The 22,016-nt window shown below is 49.4% G+C and overlaps 1 protein-coding gene across 17 annotated transcripts in view; it reads left to right on the plus strand.

Annotated features, from left to right (window-relative positions):
• Positions 1–22,016, plus strand: part of MICAL3 (microtubule associated monooxygenase, calponin and LIM domain containing 3) — a 174,059-nt gene that overhangs the window by 69,593 nt on the left and 82,450 nt on the right. For all 17 annotated transcript variants that reach the window (XM_089920079.1, XM_089920082.1, XM_089920081.1 and 14 more), the window contains 11 exons: positions 5,246–5,584; positions 7,509–7,716; positions 9,534–9,650; positions 10,058–10,159; positions 10,682–10,837; positions 11,801–11,901; positions 13,878–14,135; positions 14,477–14,592; positions 17,404–17,530; positions 18,426–18,522; positions 20,867–21,014. In XM_089920079.1, coding sequence (XP_089776205.1) covers positions 5,321–5,584; positions 7,509–7,716; positions 9,534–9,650; positions 10,058–10,159; positions 10,682–10,837; positions 11,801–11,901; positions 13,878–14,135; positions 14,477–14,592; positions 17,404–17,530; positions 18,426–18,522; positions 20,867–21,014 — 1,694 coding nt within the window. In that variant the 5' untranslated portion in view covers positions 5,246–5,320. The remainder of the gene's footprint in view (positions 1–5,245; positions 5,585–7,508; positions 7,717–9,533; positions 9,651–10,057; positions 10,160–10,681; positions 10,838–11,800; positions 11,902–13,877; positions 14,136–14,476; positions 14,593–17,403; positions 17,531–18,425; positions 18,523–20,866; positions 21,015–22,016) is intronic.

Consider the following 22,016-nt stretch of genomic DNA (forward strand, 5'->3'; position numbering starts at 1 on the left):
GTGTTCGGCTCTGACTTGGACTTGTTAGTGTTTGCTTGGAGTGACAAAGGCAGACATCATTTCTTTTCTTTTCTTTTCTTTTTTTAAAGTTATGTTTTAGATATATTTTATTTTTTTTGACCCTTCAATATTTTATCTTTTTAATGATCCCATTTATATATATTTAAAAAAATTTTTATTGACGTATAGTTGATTTACAGTGTGTCAATCTCTGCTGTACAGCAAAGTGACTCAGTTATATACATATATACATTCTTTTTTTTATGTTCTTTTCCATTATGGTTTATCACAGGATATTGAATATAGTTCCCTGTGCTATACATTAGGACCTTGTTGTTTATCCATTCTAAATGTAATAGTTTGCATCTACCAACCCCAAACTCCCAGTCCATCCCTTTCCCTCTCCCCCTCGGCAACCACAAGTTTGTTCTCTATGGGCAGAGGTCATTTCTGACTCCTTGGTCAATTGTGTAGGTGTTTTTCCTGAAGAAATAGGTTGCTATCAAAGAAAGTAAAATAAAAAGTTTTGAGAAGATACAACATTAGGGGTTAGCGTCTTTCAGAATTGGAGACTTGGAAGAGAACCCAGAGGTCATGGTCCAGACTCCTCTCAGACCCCTCTAGAGAGGGCCGTTCCACCTCCTAGAATAAGGCAGTGTGAGAATCCATAACAAAAGCACTGCATTCTTGATAGTTGCTCTTCCCTGCCCAGGCTGACTGTGTTCTTAGACACCCCATTTTGGTGGCACATTAGATAGAACTCTCCTCTGTAACATCCCCCCGCTTCTCCTCCACCTCCCCCAGCCACGCAGGGACCTCCAGACAGACTCCCACTAGGGATTCTTTTCCCTTGTCAACTCCACAGAAACTAGAGTGTTCCTACTGCAGGCCAGGCTGAAGCTGCAGAGATCCGGTCCCTGCCCTGATGGAGCCTTGAGGTGGTGGAGGAGAGAGCCATTCCAGTCATGCACTTGCGGAATCGCAGGTGTGGATGAGGACCGGTGCGTGGGACTAAAGAGCAGATCCATGGAATGGGGAGGGGCACGGGGGCTGGTTTCCGATGTCCTCAGCATCCTGCCGAGTGTCCATCTGATGCTAAATAGGATGGAAAGTCAGAGAAGAACTGAGGATAGAACAAAGGCAGCAACAAAAATTGTGAGAAGGACTGCTTTCCTTCTTGTATTTTGAGCTTGCTTCCTTGGGACCTAGAGAACCTTATCTTGGGGCCATGAGAGATGAGAGGCCTTTGGGACAGGAGCTGGGAAGCAGTTGGGGCGGCGAGGAGTTTCATTGCCAGGCAGTCTGATTCAGTCAGATGCCCCAGGCCAGGGACTCAGTGTCCCCATCCACAGACGGTGGTGGCCGGAGCGGCCCGTTTGCAGAAAGACTGACCAAGAACTCAAGGCATTTGGCTACTTTGGTCCTTGTTTCTGTAAAACATGAAGGAATCTCTGTAATCTGAAGTGCATTTGTCATCTAATTTTCCTCCTAATGACATTGTAAAACATGTCTTCCTATCTGCCTTCCTTCTAAGGTCTGTTTAGACAAGTCACGCCTCTGACTGCGTGGGCTAGGAAAGGAGCATTTCATAGATCCTTTGTAAGAGTCAGATTTGCACATGTGCCAGAATATTAGTGGTGCAGTGGCTAGGGAGAAAATTAACCAAACTTGGCTCTGATTTCTTACTCTTGACGTATAATTCTTATTTTGTTGTTTTGATTCTCTTTCATTTTTCTATTTTTAAAGATAAGTCTCCCCCACCCCTCAAATAACCACCCATCTATTCTAAGAGCTAGAGACTGAGTGTTCTCAAACCAGCCATGAGTCAGTGACAACCTTTTACTCTTATAAATAGAAACATAAACTCTGTTCCTGCATGCACTTCATAGGCTGTCTCTCTAGCACTTTCCTCCACAGCCAAGGAGCGTGCTTCTGAGTCAGCAGTCAGCTGCTGTGGGATGGAACTCGCAGGCCATTGCTGGTGGCAGAGATCGCACTGACATGCGGAGAGCGGGCCCCACCTCTTCCTCGTCTCTCCTCAGGCTCCTCACTTCCCTCGTCCCTTCCTTCCACACCTTGACTTTTCAGTCCTCAGGATTTCTGGCACCTTCTGGCCAGGTTTCCTGGTATGTAGGCTCCTGCGCTTATGACTGTTGATTTTCCCTGGCTAGTGGGACATACAGCACATGGGGGTGGTCCAGGAGAGGCCCGGAGGAGCACGACCTGGGTTTGACGTTCAGGAATGAAAGCATGAGGGCGATGGCGGGAGTGGTCCTTCTGCCGTCTGCTCAGCTGCTCTTAGCGTGAACCCAGTGCCGGGTAGTCCCCAGGCTGCACGAGGCTGTCCCGCCAGCAGAGCTGCAGAACAGACACTGGAGTGTCTTCTGCTACGGCCACTTGGCTCACAGAGGGGGAAAGCTGAGGCAGCCCGAGGGAATTGGTCTTGTGTAGTCTTACCTCGGGTGCCTGTCACATTGTTCCAGGAACCAGCTTCCCTCTACTTATCTGTTGTCATTAGTGACCTGCAGGTGGAACTCTCTTACACTGGGCACTTACTCCCTGTCTGCCTCTTGCAAGCAGGCTCTCTGCAGCTGTCCGGGAGTGGCTGGAACCTGTTCATTTGAAAGTGTTTTGCATCAGCAGAAGGATTGGGGGCCAGTTATTAATGAAGGTGTTCATCTGTGGTGAGGTTTGATTTGAGCAAGTGCTCAGCTCTTTGGAAGTAAATGTTTGTTTCAAACAGGGTGGGCTACAGCCAACCAAGGGGGTGTTAGCCCACACGTCAGAATTCTTCTTTGAAAATAAATGCCGAGACTCTTTTAGGGTGGGGTGAGACAGGGGAAAGGCCTTTAGAAATGCATGTCGCAGGATCTTGAGCGTGTCGGTGTCAGCTAGAACACGGTGGTACCTCGGGCTCCAGATCCTGGCAGGGCGTGGAAGGTGGCTGCTGCTGTTCAGGAACAAAGAAAAATCATTTTCTTTCTTGACGAGAGGCAGAGAGATCAGAGCCGGTGTGTTCAAAGCTTTCTAAACACTGTGACTCTGGTGGGGTTCGAGAGAGCTGTGCACACACGTGGGGCATGCACGGGCAGGAGCGCTGGCTGCACGAGCAAAGCAAATAAAGCTGCAGAGGCCCCGACGGGCAACACCCGGGACCCTTGTTTCTAGTCGTGGGTTATTACCCTTTCTTCTGCTTCTGGATGAGCATGTCTGGTTTTCTCTGCCACTTAAAAGCCGTCTTTTGACTACCTGCAGTTTCTATGATGAGCATTGACTTGTAAGAAGAAGAATGGGCTCTTTTCAGAAACTTTAAAATATTTCTCTTGCTGCTTAGCACTACCTAGAATAAACTTTTATTTAGGGGAAACTGAAGGTTAGTTCCATTTCTTGTTGGACTCTTGGCCACGTGGCTATTGGGACAAGCTGTTGTTTAGCAGTGTGCATAGGAGGGGTTGTTGAGTTAGTGATGTATTTGAGATGAGAAGCCAAGTCAGTGTGTTTCAGGTAAAGAATGACCATCTTCACCTCGGCCTCTGCAGAACAAGTGCTGTGTCTGTTGACACAGAAAACACAAGAGGAAAGTGGCAGTTCCTCTTATTTAGGTACTGCCTTCTCTCAGGAAACCACCCACACCTCCAGTTGGTTCGATTCAACCTTATAATACACGGTGAAGTGTGGAAAGAAGCAGAATCTTATTCCTGCTTCCCAAGGGGGCTTCTCCCGCCTGTAAGAGCTTCAGGACGGGACGTGAGGCTCTTCCAGGCCTGGGGAGGCAAGCAGAGGGTCTCATCAGCACATAGTTTGGTGGCTCCCTTTGCCCTGGGCTGGTTCACTAAATAGCGGGTCACTCCTCACTTCCACCCCTCCTCCCCCCAACACAGTGGGTCAGCAGCTCCCTTCCTCCATCCCCTGCCATCTCCACGAGCAGGTCCTCTTTAAAGCAGAGCTCGGGCTCAGCCCTGTTTGTCACCCGGCGGGAAGTCGCCTGGAGCCCCGGGCCTGAGTCCTGTGGCTGGGAGGGTTTTCCCACACTGAACTCGGGGCATCCACTCTCACCTCACGTGAGGGAGAACTGAGGCCGAGTGGGGCAGCCCGGGCCCGGCGCGTGTGGACCCAGGGCCGAGGTGCTGCTCGTCTTGTTGCCCTGCCCTGCTTCTCTGCTCGCCCTGTTCCAGCCTCTGGCCCTTTGCCTCCCGCCCCCAGCAGCAGTTCTCCGCAGTGATGACAAGTAAGTGTGGTACAGACCCAAGGCAGGGAGTGGGTGAAGGAGTGCTTGCGGGGCCCCTCCCTTCTTGAAGCTTCTCCCAGCAAACGTAGGCTGGTAGGTGATGGAGGTTTTTGATAAGTGGGAGGTATAGACGGCATCATTACTGCTGTCAGGTTTCTTTGTGGGCAAAATGGAATGGCTGTAAAATCCTACCTGCCACGTGCCGTCCGCATGGCAGGACTTCGGTCCCTAAACGCCAACCTTGGCTCTGCTCTCAGACCTCTCCGCTGTGCCTCGGAAGCTCTTCAGAGCACGCTCGTCCTTGGCTGCCAGCTCCTCCCTCGCTGAGTCCAGATCTCCCCCGGAGCCCAGGGCTCCCCCGTGTGATCTGACCAGCCTTCACAGGTCAGCTACCACCTGTGTGCTGTGCCCCCGAGCCGACTCAGCCGACTGCCTAGTGAGCCCCTCCACTAAGGCAGCTCAGCTGTAACAGGGAACCCGCCACAGATGAGGGCTTCTGTTTGTAATCCCTCAGCCTGGGCTCACCACTCACTCCACGGGAAACATCCCTGACCCTTTCATCTGTAAGAGTCCCTTGCAAGCCTTCCAGTTTACTTCCTTTTCCACGTCCTGTGCTTCCTCCCTGCCTGGTTGACACTAATTCATCCTGAAACCCTCAGATGTCATCCCTCAGAGGCTCATCCTGGATGAGGATCCCTCCCCCATGACGTAGGCGCTCTTCCCCTGCGTTCCCACATCCCTTGAGCCTCTCTCTCTCTGACACTTAGTAGGGCACATCTAAGCTTCTGTTCACCCACTAAACTGTAAGATCCTTGAAAGCAACCGCAGTCTTCCTCATTTCTCTGCCCGCGGTGTCTCAGACGGTGCCTGGAGTCTAGAGGACGGGCAGCTTATCACGCTTGTGTAACAAGTGCCTGCAACACTTAGGAAGTGCACTCTGAAAAGCTATGTCTCCTAGAAAACGTTTCTAGATGCAGCTTTGGATTTGCTAACCGTTCCTCTTTCTTTCTTTATTAGATTAACGTGACGACGTCAGGTGGATCGACAGCCCCCCCACTGCCCCATTTGTCAGGGGCTTGAGAGTGGGGAGACATGGAGGAGCGTAAGAACGAGGCGACGAATCGGGCTCACATCCTCTTTGACCGGTTCGTGCAGGCCACCACTTGCAAGGGGACACTCAAGGCCTTCCAAGAGCTCTGCGACCACCTGGAACTGAAGCCTAAGGACCACCGCTCCTTTTACCACAAGCTCAAGTCCAAGCTCAACTACTGGAGAGCCAAGGCCCTCTGGGCAAAGCTGGACAAGCGGGGCAGCCACAAAGACTACAAGAAGGGAAAGGCGTGCACTAACACTAAGGTAGGGGCGGCCGCCCAGGCCCTGGGCACTGACCCAGGGACTCAGCTGGAGAAGGAGAGAGCATTGGGTGGAGGTAGCCTGGTGAGGCCACAGCCTAGGGAGGCCGTCAAGCTCACACTGCGGCAGAACTCTGTGGATCCGCTACCTGTGTTCGTTCATTCAACTGTTCTGTGTGCCCCATTTTTATCTCGTGGATTCACATAGGAACATTCGGGGTTTCAGCTACTGAGAACAACCCTGCAGTCAAACACCATAGGAGTTGTTTGATTTTGCTGAGGCTCTAGTTGGATCTCAGACTGTTAGGAGGATGCAGGCCTCTGAACAAAGAGGTAGCCAGGCCCTGTCAGTGTCCTGTCTGACCGTGGCAGCCTGGCGCTTGGCAAAGTCATTGTTCCAGACTCAGCCTCTGGTAAGGTGTAGAGTATTTGCCAACTTGGGGATTTTTTTCCCCACAGGCTTCAGACCTCCTTTCATCCATTTTCCAGAGGTCTATCTTGATAAGCAAGGGCTTTGTAAACCAAAGTATTTCTTTTGCTTTCTTCACAATCTAGAGAAATAGAGTTTCCATGAAACGGGTAGGCCTGGGCAAAGACCCGAGATGCCCAGTCACCTGTGCAGGGGGAGGCGTGGGGAGAGGAGAAAGGTAATACATTCCTGCTCTCCTCCTTAGTAAGAGCACTTTCTGTGAGAAGTTCGGAAAAGCTAGCAGGGAAATGAAGTTGCAGATGACTTTGTGACTGTTGTTACTGTCCTTTCAAGAGCCTTAACTTGCCCTGTGTTGGTTTGCATTTGGGTAGATATTCATCCACAAAATGCAAGTAATTCAAGTGCACTCTATAGAGTTTTATATATATGCATACATATATATATATATATATACACACACACATACGTATACATACATATATATATATAATTTTATTTATTTATTTTTGGCTGCATTGGAGGGGCTTCCCTGGTGGTACAGGGGTTAAGAATCTGCCTGCCAATGCAAGGGACATGGGTTTGAGCACTGGTCCGGGAAGATCCTACATGCCGCGGAGCAACTAATCCTGTGCGCCGCAACTACTGAGCCTGCTCTCTAGAGCCTGCGAGCCACAACTGCTGAAGCCCACGCACCTAGAGCCCATGCTCCGCAACAAGAGAAGCCACCGCAATGAGAAGCCCGCGCACCACAACGAAGAGTAGCCCCCGCTCGCTGCAACTAGAGAAAGCCCGTGCACAGCAACGAAGACCCAACACAGCCAAAATTAAAAATATAAATAAATAAATAAATAAATTCATATGGAAAAAGAAAAAAGAATAAAAAGAATCGGAAGCCAGAAACAGTGCATGTCTTTCTTCTGAACGTGCATGCCAACTAGTTAAGATAAGTGTGTGGTCTCACCCTGAGTACTTCTCTAGAATATGGATCTTCAAGATCATTTCCCTGGATTTTCAGTCTAAAGTTGGTGATTTTAGAACTCTTTTCTGCACATAAAACTTTGGCTCTTGAAAATTACCACCTTGGAGTCTCTCAAGTGGTAGGTCCATTCCAGGACCCTAAGATTGCTTGGCTTTGTATTTAATGATCTGTGCCTCTGTGGACAGAGATCTGCTTGACTTAGAAACCTTCGAGAAGGTTTTTTCCTGTTGTTGAGAGATGAGATGTGATCTTCATATTGTGTGTTGATGTGAGGACCCAGATAAATGTGATCTGCAGGTGCCACGTCTGAGTTTCTGTCCAGCACTTACAGTTAAGTCTCCTCCATCCAGAGCGCCCACAGCTTTTCTCTGAAGCCATTGCAGGCACTCCTCTCTGACCCGGATGGGTTTGAAGGTTTCTTGGTCATGGGGAGAGTAGCCCTACTGGGGGGCTTTAGGGAATGGTGGTTATGCGCTCAAGAGGTGCTGCCTTCGCCCTGAAAGCAGCTGTGTTTTTCAGTGTCTCATCATTGGAGCTGGCCCTTGCGGTCTCCGCACAGCCATCGATTTATCCTTATTGGGAGCTAAGGTGGTCGTGATTGAGAAACGAGATGCCTTCTCCCGCAACAATGTCTTGCATCTCTGGCCATTCACCATACACGACCTGCGAGGCCTGGGTGCCAAGAAGTTCTACGGCAAGTTCTGTGCTGGAGCCATCGACCACATCAGTAAGTGAAATCAGTTCTTCTGTAGGATCCCACCCCTACCCTCTACTCATTTTTCAGGAGAAAGAGTCAGGCAGATTACCAGAGGAATTCGTACTCAGAAGCCCAGTGTGTCCTGACATCCTTAGTATCTATTGTGTAGAAAACACACTCAGCTTGGAGTCAAAATACCTGCCCTCCAGTGGTTCTGTAACCTGAGATTCTTAACTACCAGGGTGTCTCCTATGAAATGAGTTTAGCTTAAGGAATTCTAACATCCTGAGCGCTTACTGAGCACCGGCAGTGGGTGGGATAGGATTGGGGCCAGGCTAGGAAACAGACTGCTAGTTTGGGCTTTGACCCTCTGGTGGCTCTTAGTCCGATGGGAGAAGCACGAGGTATGCAGCTTGCTGTGGTGTGCTAGGTGGGTACTCTCCTAATGTGAGAACAAAGACTCTGGGGATGGTCCTGGGGAGCCACAGTGATGAAAGAAGCAGACTCCTAGTCTGGCTGTGAGTGGCAAGTAGATAGTGGGATCCCTTTGGCCGAGTGATTCTCGTGAGGTCTGCAGTGTGGAGGGCTCCTGCTCTCCTCCTGTCCCCTCCAAGCTCAGCCTGGGCCTGTGATCAAGGCAGAAGTTAATGCAGACGGTGCTTTTGTTTTCATGCCGCTCTGAAAAGCGGTTCAGAACAGACTGTTGTCTACATTATGAAGTTGAAGTCTTGTCTGTTGATCATCATTAATGATTGCAGGACAGCCTTATCAAGGAACTGTTGTTCTGAGCTCCTCAGATGTGTCCTGTAAACATTCAGCTACTCACCCCTTTGCTCTTTGAAGCAGTTGTGCCAGTTTATCAGACACTGGCCAGCAGATGCCACATTCCACCGGCAGCAGAAGCCCTCTGTGCATCTGTCGGGCTGCAATGGGTAACAGCCATCTGCAGGAATGAGATGTGCGCTAGCAGGGGATTGAACAAGTCTTTGGGAGTGTGACGTGGAACGGTGCGAAGTGGGGGAGATAGCCGAGACGGCTGCGTGGAGGACTAGCACATATTCCTAGCTCATTGGTCACAGCCTGTAGGCAGTCGGTGTTAACAGTAGACCGAGGTCAGTATATCAGCGGACTTGTCTGCCTTGTGTGTGGCAGGATTTGTCTTGGAGCTGAGAGGGTCCCACATCAGGGCCCAGACTTTCTCTCAGTGTACCTGGGGCCATCCGTGTCTGACACCTGGGAACTATTCATTGGACACTGAACAAATAAATAAGTCTCACTATGATAATGAGCAAGATTTCCAATTATTTTGAGCCTTAGTTTCTGCAGCCGTAGACCAGTGGTGGGAGGGGGAATGGTAAGAGACTAAGGTTGGTTTGAGGGATCCCCTCTCAGCGTGTAAGAGTGTGAAGATCAGTGAGGGAACAGGCTGAGAGAGAGATGCCGTGGGCAATTCAGGAAGTGAGGCAGCCCTTTGTATCCAATTGGAAGCACCCCTGGGGGTGCCTGTCTTCTGCCTCCTGTGGTGAGTCCTGTCAGGATCGTAGGTGCTGCTCGGTCACTGTGGCTCTGTGTCAGGGAGGATGGAAGGGAGAGTCTCCTTCTGTCTCAGAGCTTTTGAGAGGTAGGCTTGTGTGTCTCTCTAGAACACCTCTTGCACTGAATTGTATTTGCCCTTGAGAAAGAAAAGAAGACGCTATGGAGCATGGCTCGGAAGAGCCGCCTGCTGTAGGTGGCTTTGAGCATCTGGATAAACTCTGCATTGGTGGACGGGGGGACCGGAGCAGTGATGCTGACTTGTCCTCTCTACCCCGTGGGCCCTCACTCCTGTAATCTTCCTGTTCACCCAGGTATCCGTCAGCTTCAACTAATACTTTTGAAAGTAGCATTGATCCTAGGCATTGAAATCCATGTCAATGTGGAATTCCAAGGACTTGTGGAGCCTCCTGAGGACCAAGAAAATGAACGTGAGTGAACAAATGAAGGAGGGATAAAAGGGCCTTGAAGAGGTGAGGAAAGATGAGATCCAGGGAGAAGAGAGGAATCTGAGGGTTGTTTTCAGAGCTAGTTAAAGGGGTGTCTCCATTTGCACAGCCTGTGTCTTTGGAGGAACTTTTGACTTATGAGGAGGCCTCTGACATAGTATTAGACATTACAAGGCCTTGGATTTGTTATAGGAAGTCGTGTGGTGGGGACGTTCCTTTGTGACCCTTCCTCGAGGCTTCTTTCTCTCTTTGGTTTGTACCCCATGCTTTTATGCCTGGTGTGTTTTTGGCGTGGGGTTTTGTGCAGTCTGCACACCTGGGTACCTAGAGATGTCTTAGATATATGAATGGGTCTGGGTGATAACCTTCATTTTGACTTCCATCCGCAGGGATAGGTTGGCGGGCCCTGGTGCACCCCAAAACCCATCCTGTATCAGAATATGAGTTTGAAGTGATCATTGGAGGGGATGGCCGCAGGAACACCTTGGAAGGTACGGGTAGTGCTCCTGTCTCCTTCACCTGCTTCATGTGGAGGAACCCTGCCAAGAGCTTGTGTCTTCAGAGGCCCCGCTCCTGAGAATCCTCACGCGTGCGCTGCCTAGGCTGGGTGAACGGCAGGCCCCACCTTCGCCCCGCCAGCTGGTACTGGGCCACTTCTCCAGGGCACAGGGAGACAAGCCACCCGTGAGCAGGGAACATTGCAGGATTAAACCTAAGTTATGAAAGCAGACGGCGTCCCTTTTTATGAAATGGAACCCCTTGTACTGAGTACTGTTCTGGTCCGTCAGATTTCCAGCGGTGTGTTAGTTGTGGGTGACTGACGTCTTTCCTGGATTGTTACAGTCTTTGGGAGGTAAACACCTTATTTCCAGATAGAGGAGAGCTGCCCTAAAACCTTCCCATTGATTCCCATCCCCATATTCCCTCATGTCTTCCTCAGCGCCCCGCCTGTGTGACGTGATCTTCCTTCTTTAGCCAGCTTTTGCCACCTCTGAAAATTTCTTTCCTTCCAGGATTTCGTCGGAAAGAATTTCGTGGCAAACTGGCCATTGCCATTACAGCAAATTTTATTAACCGAAATACAACCGCAGAAGCCAAAGTGGAAGAGATCAGTGGTGTGGCTTTTATATTCAACCAAAAATTTTTCCAGGAACTGAGGGAAGCCACAGGTTGGTGTCAATGCCTCCACAGCCAAAAGGATAGAAATTTAAATACCGCTTGTGATCTTTCTCTTGGAGGGTTTGGTCGGGGTGGGGGGGGTCATCAGTGAAACTGCTGTGTTGTTTGCCCCTCTGCTCCTTCTTCACTCCTGTGCTTCATTCTGAGCGTTATGCTTTCTGTGTCTCTGTCTCCTACTCGGGTGTCCTTTGTCCTCATTGCAGGGATGGGCTGCTCCTCCAGCCCTTCCCCCTGCCTGGCTCTGCATGGTGGTGCCTGATGCCGTCGGCTGTTGGAGGGGAGCTCTGGTTTGTTGAGAACCTGACTCTAGGTGTTGAGTGTGTCTTCTTTTTCCTGAGTTTGTTTGGCTTTGAAGTAAACCACGTGCTAGATAGAAATGAGGTTGTTGTATGATAGCTTGTGAATAGATGGATTCACTTAGACATTTTGCTGTAATAAATATGTGTGGCAAATTCCACTTACCTATTTTCCGGAAGAACATGGTTTCTTCCCACTGCATCTGTTTTTCAGGTTAATCGAATTAAAGAGCCAGTAGTGCACTCTGTACTTCCAGGCATCCAGTTGTCTGTCCTGCCCGTGAGAGTCCAGGAGATTCCCCCGTTGCCTTGACGAGCATCAAAGAGGTTTAACCTGAGAACTGACTCAAACCCTCTTACTAGAGGTTAACCTCTCCTTTCTTCCCATCCTTGTGTTTCTGCTTCTGATTGATTGCTGTTGCCAGGATAACAGGGTGTCAGGTGAATGCAGAGCAGTGTGAGGATAACCAGAGCTCCCCCCCTTTTCATGAACAAATGTGCAGGAGGTGAGGATCAGGCTCAGGTGCCTTTTTCATTTTCTCGTTCCCTGTCTGGAGTTCCACAACCCTGGCCTCTGTGGGCCAGGACAGTCTCTCTGGCTGCCTAACCCACCTTCACCTCAGCAGACCCTTATGTGCACGTTGTTCTCTGTTGCAGGGATCGATTTGGAGAACATCGTCTACTACAAAGATGACACACACTATTTTGTTATGACAGCCAAAAAGCAGAGTTTACTGGACAAAGGGGTGATACTGCACGTGAGTCACGGATTTCTTTTAAACCGCTTTTTATGTTGTACTGGATCATGTGATTACCAAGAGAAAGAATTTTATTGTCTGATGAGTTTTTTCCTGCAAGGGGATGAAAATGAGTGCCTCACTCATCTCCTGGGACCATGTACTTTGTACTCCTCTGATGTTTTTTAGTTTAACTTAAAAAAAAATCTTTTATTATGGAAAATTTCAAGCACGAACGAAAGTGGAGAGACTTGTGTAATGAACCCCGATGTGCCTGTTATCCAGCATTAGCAGTTGTCAGCACGTGGCCAGCACTGTCCCAGGAGTACCCCTGCCCACTCCCCACTCCCACTTTGGGCTGTGCAAAGCAAATCTCACATAGCATTTCATGCATAAATATTCATTTTAATTTCAGGTGATTCTGTTTGTGGTTATGATGAGTTCCATATATGACCGATTATTGGTTGGTTAGTAGGTCATCTTTTGGAAGGGGGTTATAGAGGGAAGGGAGTTAGACCAAGAAGCAAAAACTGGTGTTTATGGGAGCCTGAGAATGGTTCTGGCTTTACTGCAGGTATGGTTACAGTGCCTGGATCAGGCTATATTTGGACCTCTTTATGGCCTGACAATGAGGGCTCTTGTTCACCCAGAGCCAGGGCCAGCTAAGCCTTTTTTCCAGATGACTAATTGTATGAGATGCCCTGGGATGATGACAGAACGTGGACGCAGAGAACCACAGGTGGATGGCTCCTTAAGGAGAGTTTCTTAAGTCTTAACTTGGTCTTGTTGGTCTGGATTTGAGAATTAACTGTCCCTGTGTGATGAGTGGAGAGAAGAGGCACCAAATGCGGTGATTTAGGCCCGCGCGGTTCCCAGCGCAGACTGGCGGCTGAATTTCAGGATGTCCTTTGTCTCTGCAGGATGATGATGGGTCGGGTGACTGCAGTCTGAGTTATGGTGCTGCCTTGTCTGCGGGCGGTGCTGGGGAGCTGGGAGCTCGTGGACCTCGTGTCTGTGTCTCAGCCCCGTGGCCCCTTATGCGTGTGAGGAGAACAGGACAGAGCAGTGGGCACAGCCCATTCTGCCAAAAGCATGAGCAAGATATATTTAGTTGGATGCTCTATCAGTAAGAAATAGCCAGTGAACACATTGGTATGCCTTGGGACCAAGCTAAGACTTAGAGCCCATGGTGGCCACTTACTAAGTGTTGAACAAACAGTTTCCGGGACCAACCTGAGTATTTGTGTTTGGCTCTTATATCTTGTAGTGCCAGCGGAAAGTACCATCAGGGGCACTTGGAAAGCTTAGGTCCCACTTGAGAAGAAAGACTTGGCTCAGTGTGCCAGAGCCTCCAAAACAGAAAGGGAGTTTCTCGATCCTTTCTGTGGAAAGCCCTTTTCCCTCATCATTGTTTTTCTTTGCTGGTGGATTACTATGGGGACTTTCAGAATCTTGTGTATTGTTTTGAAGACTTCTGTTCCACTTTTCAGTGTATTTCTTCCCGGCCCCCAGGACTCCTATTGCCCCCACCTCCTCATCCCTCTGGCACTGAAGCTTTCAGGTTCTTCCTTTGGGTTCGATGAGCTATGCAAGGTTGAGTGTCCCGTGTAGGTCCAGCTGCTGCCCAGAAGATGGTGATTGCTGATAGCAGCCTGAACTATGAATGCTTTTCAGTTTGCAGAGCGTCATCACATTAAATCATTGTATTTGGTATTCAAAGCAACTCCGTGAGGTGGAGTGGACTAGACTGAAGAAGCAGTGACTTGTTCCAAGTAAATGGAAAAGCGGGTGCTGTTTCTAGGCGGCAAAACCTGTGTTCCTTTAGAAACAGCCTCCCCCCTTTTCTTTTGAATTTGCATAGAAGACTGCTTTGGGAACAGGGAGGGGAAGGCTGCGGAACTAGGTTCCGTCTGGCACGCGCAGCATGGCTGTGGCCGGCGGGCTCTGGCGCCCCTGCCTGGGCGTTTCCATCGAGCCTCTTCTCCCTCTGGAGATAGGACTACGCCGACACGGAGCTCCTGCTGTCCCGGGAGAATGTGGACCAGGAGGCCCTGCTGAGCTATGCCCGGGAGGCGGCCGACTTCTCCACCCAGCAGCAGCTGCCCTCCCTGGACTTCGCCATCAACCACTACGGGCAGCCCGACGTGGCCATGTTCGACTTCACGTGCATGTACGCCTCCGAGAACGCGGCCCTGGTGCGGGAGCACGGTGGCCACCAGCTGCTAGTGGCCCTGGTGGGGGACAGCCTTCTGGAGGTGAGTGCTGAGCAGCGGGAGGTGGCAGTTCGGGTTGGAGGCCTGGCGAGGGGACATCGCACTGAGGGGCAGCTCTGGGGTCCCAGCTAGGGAGCGAGTGTCTGCACTGCCACGCGGTCTAGTGTACAGGGGAGGGCCCCAGGCCACGGGGAGCCCAGGCTTGCCACTGTGGGTGGCAGTTCCGAAGGCTTTGTGACTTGCCCGCCTGTAGGTTGTGAAGTAGGGAAGGGAAGGGCAGGGTACAGCTGCTCTTCAACAGCAAACTCTTTCTCTCCTCCTTAGTTTAGTTTCCCTCTTTTAAAAGGTAATTCAGGTTAATTCTTTGTTTTCTGTTTCTGTAGCCTTTTTGGCCAATGGGAACAGGAATAGCCCGGGGCTTTCTAGCTGCTATGGACTCGGCCTGGATGGTGCGCAGTTGGTCTCTGGGAAGGAGCCCCTTGGAAGTCCTGGCAGAGAGGTAACCGGAGGGGCGTCCTTCTGCGGTGACACAGGAGGGTCAGTGGTTTGCTCCTCAGGCAGAGTTCAGGTTTCTCTTTCCTTCTTCATTAATGATGTTTTTATATTTAGGAGAGGGAAAGCAAGATAGGTATTCATAAAATCATAGAAACCTAGGGCTTCCCTGGTGGCGCAGTGGTTGAGAGTCCGCCTGCCGGTGCAGGGGACACAGGTTCGTGCCCCGGTCCGAACACGGGTTCGTGCCCTAGCCGTGGAGCGGCTAGGCCCATGAGCCATGGCCGCTGAGCCTGCGCGTCTGGAGCCTGTGCTCCACAACAGTGAGAGGCCCATGTACCACAAAAAAAAAAAAAAAAAAAATCATAGAAACTTAAAGATTATCTAATCTAAGTGATGTTCTCTTATCCCTTTCAAATCAAATTTGTTACTGATGAATGGTATCTGAATCTTTGTGTAACATTGAAGGATGCTCTCTGATTCCTTTGTGACAGCTACATGAACAAATATTCGATTGGCCAAAAGGTTCATTCGTTTTTTTTCCCTAAGATGGCTCTAGTAGCACTTAGTTATCTTTAACTTCATTCGAAACAATTTTGTTAGATTGTATGTGACAGCTGTCATATCAGCCTGCATTTAAAAAAAGACTTATTGGGACTTCCCTGGTGGCGCAGTGGTTAAGAATCCGCCTGCCAATGCAGGGGACATGGGTTCTAGCCCTGGTCCGGGAAGATCCCAAACATCACAGAGCAGCTAAGCCCGTGTGCCACAACTACTGAGCCTGCGCTCTAGAGCTCTCGAGCCACAACTACTGAGCCCGCGTGTCACAACCACTGAAGCCCGTGCGCCTAGAGTACGTGCTCCACAACAAGAGAAGCCACCACAATGAGAAGCCCAGGCACTGCAACAGAGAGTAGCCCCCGCTCACCAGAACTAGAGAAAGCCTGCGCGCAGTAACAAAGACCCAGTGCAGTCAAAAATAAATAAAATTAAATTAAAAAAAAAAAAGACATCAAAATTGGTGAATTTTTGTGTAGCCATTTTAATATTGAAGATGGAAGAAAAAAAGTAACATTTTCAGCATATTATGCTTTATCATTTCTAGAAAGGTAAAAACACACAACTGAAGCACAAAAAAAGATTTGTGCAGTGTCTGGAGAAGGTGCTGTGACTGACTGAACACGTCAAAGGTGGTTTGCAAAGTTTTGTGCTGGAGATTTCTCGCTGGACGATGCTCCACGGTTGGGTAGACCAGTTGAAGTTGATAGTGATCAAATCGAGACATTAATTGAGAACAATCAATGTTACACCACGCGGGAGACAGCCGACATACTCAAAATATGCAAATCAAGGGCTGAACATCATTCGCTCCAGCTTGGTTATGTTAATCGTTTTGATGTTTGGGTTCCACATAAGTTAAGCGAAAAAAACCTTCTTGACCATATTTCCGCGTGTGTTTCTCTACTTAAACGTAGCAAAAAATTCCGTTTTTAAAACAAATTGTGACGGGCGATGAGAAGTGGTTACTGTCCAATAATGTGGAACGGAAGAGATCGTGGGGCAAGCAAAAAGAACCACCACCAACCACACCAAAGGCCGGTGCTCATCCAAAGAAGGTGACATTGTGTATATGGTGGGATTGGAAGGAAGTCCTCTACCATGAGCTCCTTCTGGAAAACGAAACGATTAATTCCAACAAGCACTGCTCCCAGTTAGACCAACTGAAAGTGGCACTTGACGAAAAGCGTCTGGAATTAGTCAGCAGAAAACGCGTAATCTTCCATCAGGATAACGCAAGACCACGTGTTTCCTTGATGACCAGGCAAAAACTGTTATACCTTAGCTGGGAAGTTCTGATTCATCTGCTGTATTCACTAGACATTGCACCTTTGGATTTCCATTTATTTCGGTCTTTACAAAATTCTCTAAATGGAAAAAATTTCAGTTCCCTGGAAGACTGTAAAAGGCACCTGGAACAGTTGTTTGCTCAAAAAGATAAAAAGTTTTGGGAAGATGGAATTATGAAGTTGTCTGAAAAATGGCAGAAGGTAGTGGAACAAAAGGGTAAATACATTGTTCAATAAATTTCTTGGTGAAAATGAAAAATGTGTCTTTAGTTTTTACTTAAAAACCGAAGGCACTTTTTGGCCAACCCAGTACATGAAAATAGTGCATTTAATCTTCCTGTCCTTAAACTAGAGAGACTTGTACTAATGAAATCAGTGTGGTAGCAGGGGATGTACTAACATAGGAGAAGAAATTAAAAGTGACTTCGAATCCAAAGGAAAACAACAAAGTGCTTGTGAACCTTGACTCTCAACTGTCAGACATTGTGAAGCAGATAATTGCAGATGAGGTAAGGTCTCGGATTCGCTTGCTAATAAAGAACAAGTGCCTTGACCAGAGCTAGAGAAAGAGGATTTGCTGGATGAAATTAGTGGTCGATACCATTTTTAAGTCTGTTACCTAAGGTACTCTGGGTAAATTTGGTGGCAAGTTTTTTTCATCAGTGATTTTCTTAAAAATTAAACATTGGCCTACTTGCTAAAACAGCGCAGCAGTAAAGTAGAGTGAGACTTGGCTCCCTGCCCACAGCAGTGGACTTGCCCTTCTCCTTGGCCCCTAACAGTCTGGTGCCTGTGGGATCATTGAGATGGTGGGGATGGGAAGCCAGGGCTGATGTGGGGTTGGAGGCAACCCGACAAGGAGGAGGATTTGTCCCACCCTGGACTGTCAGAAAATAGAAATATTATCAAAGGAAAGGGAGGAGCTTCTGGTGCTGTCACTGCTCTGAGTGCACTGTTGTTCATTGTTGCAGGGAAAGCATTTATAGGTTGCTGCCTCAGACCACCCCCGAGAATGTGAGCAAGAACTTCAGCCAGTACAGCATAGACCCCATCACCAGATACCCCAACATGAACGTCAACTTCCTCCGGCCAAGCCAGGTAAGCGCCCCTGGCCCGTCATCCGTGTCCCAGCCACGGTCAGGACCAGTCAGACTCTGTGAATACAGGCGCACACAGCATTCCTTCCCAATCCAAGCATACGTCTTCCTGAGTTGGCTGAGAGAGGCATCTGCCATCAGCAGACTGACCAGCTAGGGCAGCGGGTTGTCTGGTGACTGGAGGGCTCTGTCCCATCTCCTGGTTCCCGTGGACAGTGCAGGAGCTCAGCCCTCGTTCTCTAGTCAGGACGTGCAGCAGGCACCTGCGTCACTGCCACCAGTCACCGTGACCCGGGGCTGCCGCTCACCTTCCCTGAACTTGTTTCCCCACCTGTACCATGGAGGTCACCATCCCTGCTGCTCCCAGGATCGTTGTGCAGGCAGACAGCACTGGTCACTTGAGAGAACGTGCAAAGATAAGACCGTCTGCAAGTAAAAGATACTGCCGGCCAACTCAGAATGTCTAAAGCCAGACACATTAGACTGTAAAATGCACTGAGAGTGACATTTGACAAAGCATAATAATCCCTGGGAGCTCAACAATGCTGAGAAAGCAGCCCATTCAACGTATTTGCCTGTGTTCTAGAGTAATTTTTTATTCACTTTACATCTAGGCCTCTGTGTTTGTGGGGGAAATCTGCTGTCACTGGGCAGCAGTAATGGCCCAGCAGAGACTGTGCGAGGGCCCTCCGTGGCTGTCTCTGAGCACAGGTTCTTACAGGTCACACGCATTTGTGTGTACGTGATCCACCGTATCCCAGAAAGGATTAAGGTTGGCGTTACACCTTCTGACTACACTTTCCCCAGCCTTCCACTTCAGTCAGTGTGCTCTCAGTCGGGAATTTATTACTTGGTATGTGATTTTCCTTCTTTACAACTTGTAAACTTCCTGCCAGGTGCGCCATCTGTATGATACTGGAGAAACAAAAGATATTCATCTGGAGATGGAGAACCTCGTGAATTCCCGAACTACCCCAAAATTGGCCCGCAATGGTGAGTCCTGGTAATGGCCTTTCCGCCGTCGAGAGCGTTCTGTGTAATTGGCTGAGCTGTTGGTGCGCACAGTACTGGCTCTCATGTACATGGTTCTCACCGGAGGTGGTTTGCCCCCAGGGGACGTTTGGTCGTGTCTGGAGACATTTTTGGGTGTCAGGACTTGGGGGGTTACTACTGCTCTGCCCCCTGTGGTACACAAGTCAGCCCCACAGCGAAGGATCAACTGCCTAAAGCAGCAGTGCTGTCGAGGCTGGGAAACCTGGTCTAAGGTGTCGCGAGGGTATAAAGAGAAATCAGATACGGTGCTGTTGAGAGGACAGGGGTGCGGACTTGGGAGCACACGCACACCAAGGTTTTCAGGGAAGGCTTTACAGAAGAAGCAGTGGCTTCTTAGCTGAGGACCACGATGGCTGCAGGACACGGTGATGGAGGCGAAGCTTGTGCAGTGCAGGCCCCTGAAGAGTTCTTTAAAAGGAGAGTGGCCAGCTGCAGGTGAACTGGGACAGAGAAGGGCACTGGGGCAGAGCAGGTAGTTTAGAAGTGCGCCAATGGTCAGGCTGGCCGGTCCGGTGTTGATGCCGCGGATGAGAAGGGAGGCGGCGTCCAGTCCAGCTGTGCCCGTCCGTGAAGCGTGTGGCTTGACAGCATACATGACGTCTCTGAATTTGGGTTTCCGTGTGTGCAAAGTGGGGGTAACCATGCCCACCTCACGTTGGCTGCGAGGACTCAGGGGCGTGTCGGGGTGTTCGCTGCAGCACCTGGCGTGCAGCGGGGCGTCAGAAGTGGCTGCCGAGAGCATAAGGAGCCAGAAGCACTGGCAGAGTCTGAACAAGGACTCGGGGCTGAGAAGAATTGAGCTCTGTCATGGGCATTTTGAATTTGACATGCTGTTGGGATATCAAGGCAGATGTGACTACCAACAGGCAGCTGGAAGAATTTTCATCTTCCTCCACTGGGGTGTCACCTCCTTGAAAGCAGACAGTGTGTCTTTTATTTATTTTTGGCCGCACCGCACGGTTCGCGGGATCTTAGTTCCCCGACCAGGGATTGAACCTGGACCCTAGGCAGTGAGAGCATGGAGTCCTAACCACTGGACCGCCAGGGAAGTGCCCAGAGAGTGTGTCTTTGTTCACTGTTATTCTAGAACCTGGAATATTGAAGTCGTCCAGTACATATTGGATCAGTGGATACACAGACTTGGGAGACATCTGAATGAAGTGAATTTCTGAAGCCAGGAGACTTGTGATGGTGACACCAGCAGGAGTTCTCTGTGTCATTTCAGGATACATTTTCCCTGAAAGACTGAAGTGAAACGGGATTTTTAGATATGCAGTTTTTGTTTTGTTATGTTCACAAATTTGTTATGTACAAATGGCTTAGTATAAGGTTAAGTGTTTTCAGCTGCTTAAGGTGAGGAACAGACTTTCTCGCACACAAATAGGAGTTCACAGATTCTTCTAAATGATCTAATCTGATCTAAATGTTCCATATCAGAGCTCTTCAGATGTGATCATGAAAAACGGTTTTTTGTAAAGGCTCTTCGTGGTTTAGAAGACACATCAGTGACTGGAAGACGTCCCAGTACGTGTGTCTATGTGTTGAGTTTTTCAAGATGTGACCACTTGTCATACTGAGTGCCAAGCCTGGCCTGGTCTGGTGTCCTTGGCCTTGCCTGTGTGGTCCTGCAAAGTTTCTTCACTTGGCAGATTGCTCGGTACCTTGGAAAGTGTGAGAGCAAGTGTTTAACGTGCTGCTAGGTGGAATGGAACGTTTCTTCTCGGGTGCTCCCAATGTTACCTTGAAGGGAAGGCGTTTCCTCCGCCACCTGCCAGACAACTCTCCAGGGAAATCTTAGAGCCATCACGTGTGAGGGTGACAGCTCAGCAGGTGGCACCCTTCCCGTACGTCCCTGTCCTGGAGAGTGGCCAGGACCCTGGGCTTCAGCGTGAGAGGATCCACAGCATCCACTTGTGATCTGTCATGGACGGGGCATGGACATTGACCTCAGAGTGTGGATAAATTGGTAGTTTCTTGTCTACCATAAATTCCATGGAAATTCCCTGGCAGTCCAGTGGTTAGGACTCTGCAGTTTCATTGCTGTGGGCCTGGATTTGATCCCTGGTTGGGGAACTAAGATCCCACAAGCTGCGCTGCACAGCCAAAAAAAAAAATTAAATTAAATTCCACTCTTATGATACCAGTTAAGTAACTTCTTACTTTTGAAAACCAGTGACGACTATTTTGCCCTTGCCTTCAGTATTTTTTCAACCTGGTTATGTGGATTCCCTATCAAAGCTCCCAGGTGACCACACTTCCAATAATAACATTGTTGTTGTTTTAGAGTCTGTGGCTCGTTCCAGCAAACTGCTGGGCTGGTGCCAGCGGCAGACAGATGGCTACGCTGGGGTGAACGTGACGGACCTCACCATGTCGTGGAAGAGCGGCCTGGCCCTGTGTGCCATCATCCACAGATACCGCCCTGATCTGATGTGAGAACAGGCTCTGCTTCATCTGTATTCCCACAGGACTTGCGAGTGCCCTGCTTCCAAGTGGCCAAACTCTGTACCTTTTCCTAGAACGAGATATATATAAGATACTTCTTCTGGAAGTCAGTCACTAATTTTAATTTATAGTTATATTTAAAGCTGTGTCTGTTAGGCATTATGTAGCTCAATCCAGGAATTATTAGCTGTTTGTAAAGTCTCAGCACTCAAAACGTGGAAAACTGGTTATAACACCCCCAGGCCTGTTAACATCACAGGAAGGAAAACTCTGTTTCTTGGCCCCAGGCTGAGCTCTGCGTTCAGCCAGCTCTCTCTCCAGTGCTGCTGGTCACGAGGAAAGCCTGGCCGGAGTGTGGGCTGAAGGCACGCATGTCACTACCAGCAAAGCACTTCCTCCATTCACCGGGGCTTGTCGGCATTGTCTCTCGTCTCTTGCACTTTTTGCAAGCGTGCTCTGTTACACCCCTAACACTCAGGTGGCCTTACGCACCTGTGCGGTGACATTTCCTCTTTTGGTCATTCTCTACTCACCTAAATGCAGACTAGTATGACAGGATGACCCAGGTCAGCTGTGGTGACCGGTGCACCCAGATTTCCCCGTAGGCATTCGTTACCATGGAAGCCAAACAAGAAGATTTGGAAACGAGCAGAGCATGTGGCATTATTTTGGCTGTATGTCCTTTCATCATTAGGTCCACTTACGGGCCCATTTTTGTGTATTTGTTTTGTTCTAATGATTACTTAAGGAATCCTGAAAGATCTGGCTCTCTTTTATGTTAATAAAAGAAAGGGGCTTCACCTAGTGCTTAGGAGTGGGGGTGCTGACGTGCTTGATAAGCGGAAGTGGCCTCTGTGCCCCTGTCCCTTAGCTCACGCCGAGACTGGTGAAAACTGAGTTGGAGTAGGGCTTATTGACCCCTCTGGGGGGCAGGGGGCAGCCTGAGAACGACTGCGGTGGATGACACAGAAGTGCTCAGGAGAAGGGCC

Source organism: Delphinapterus leucas, chromosome 11, assembly GCF_059928025.1.
Source record: "Delphinapterus leucas isolate spDelLeu-1000000601 "Yukka" chromosome 11, BTC_Dleu_Yukka2, whole genome shotgun sequence".
In the NCBI taxonomy this organism is placed as follows: Eukaryota; Metazoa; Chordata; class Mammalia; order Artiodactyla; family Monodontidae; genus Delphinapterus; species Delphinapterus leucas.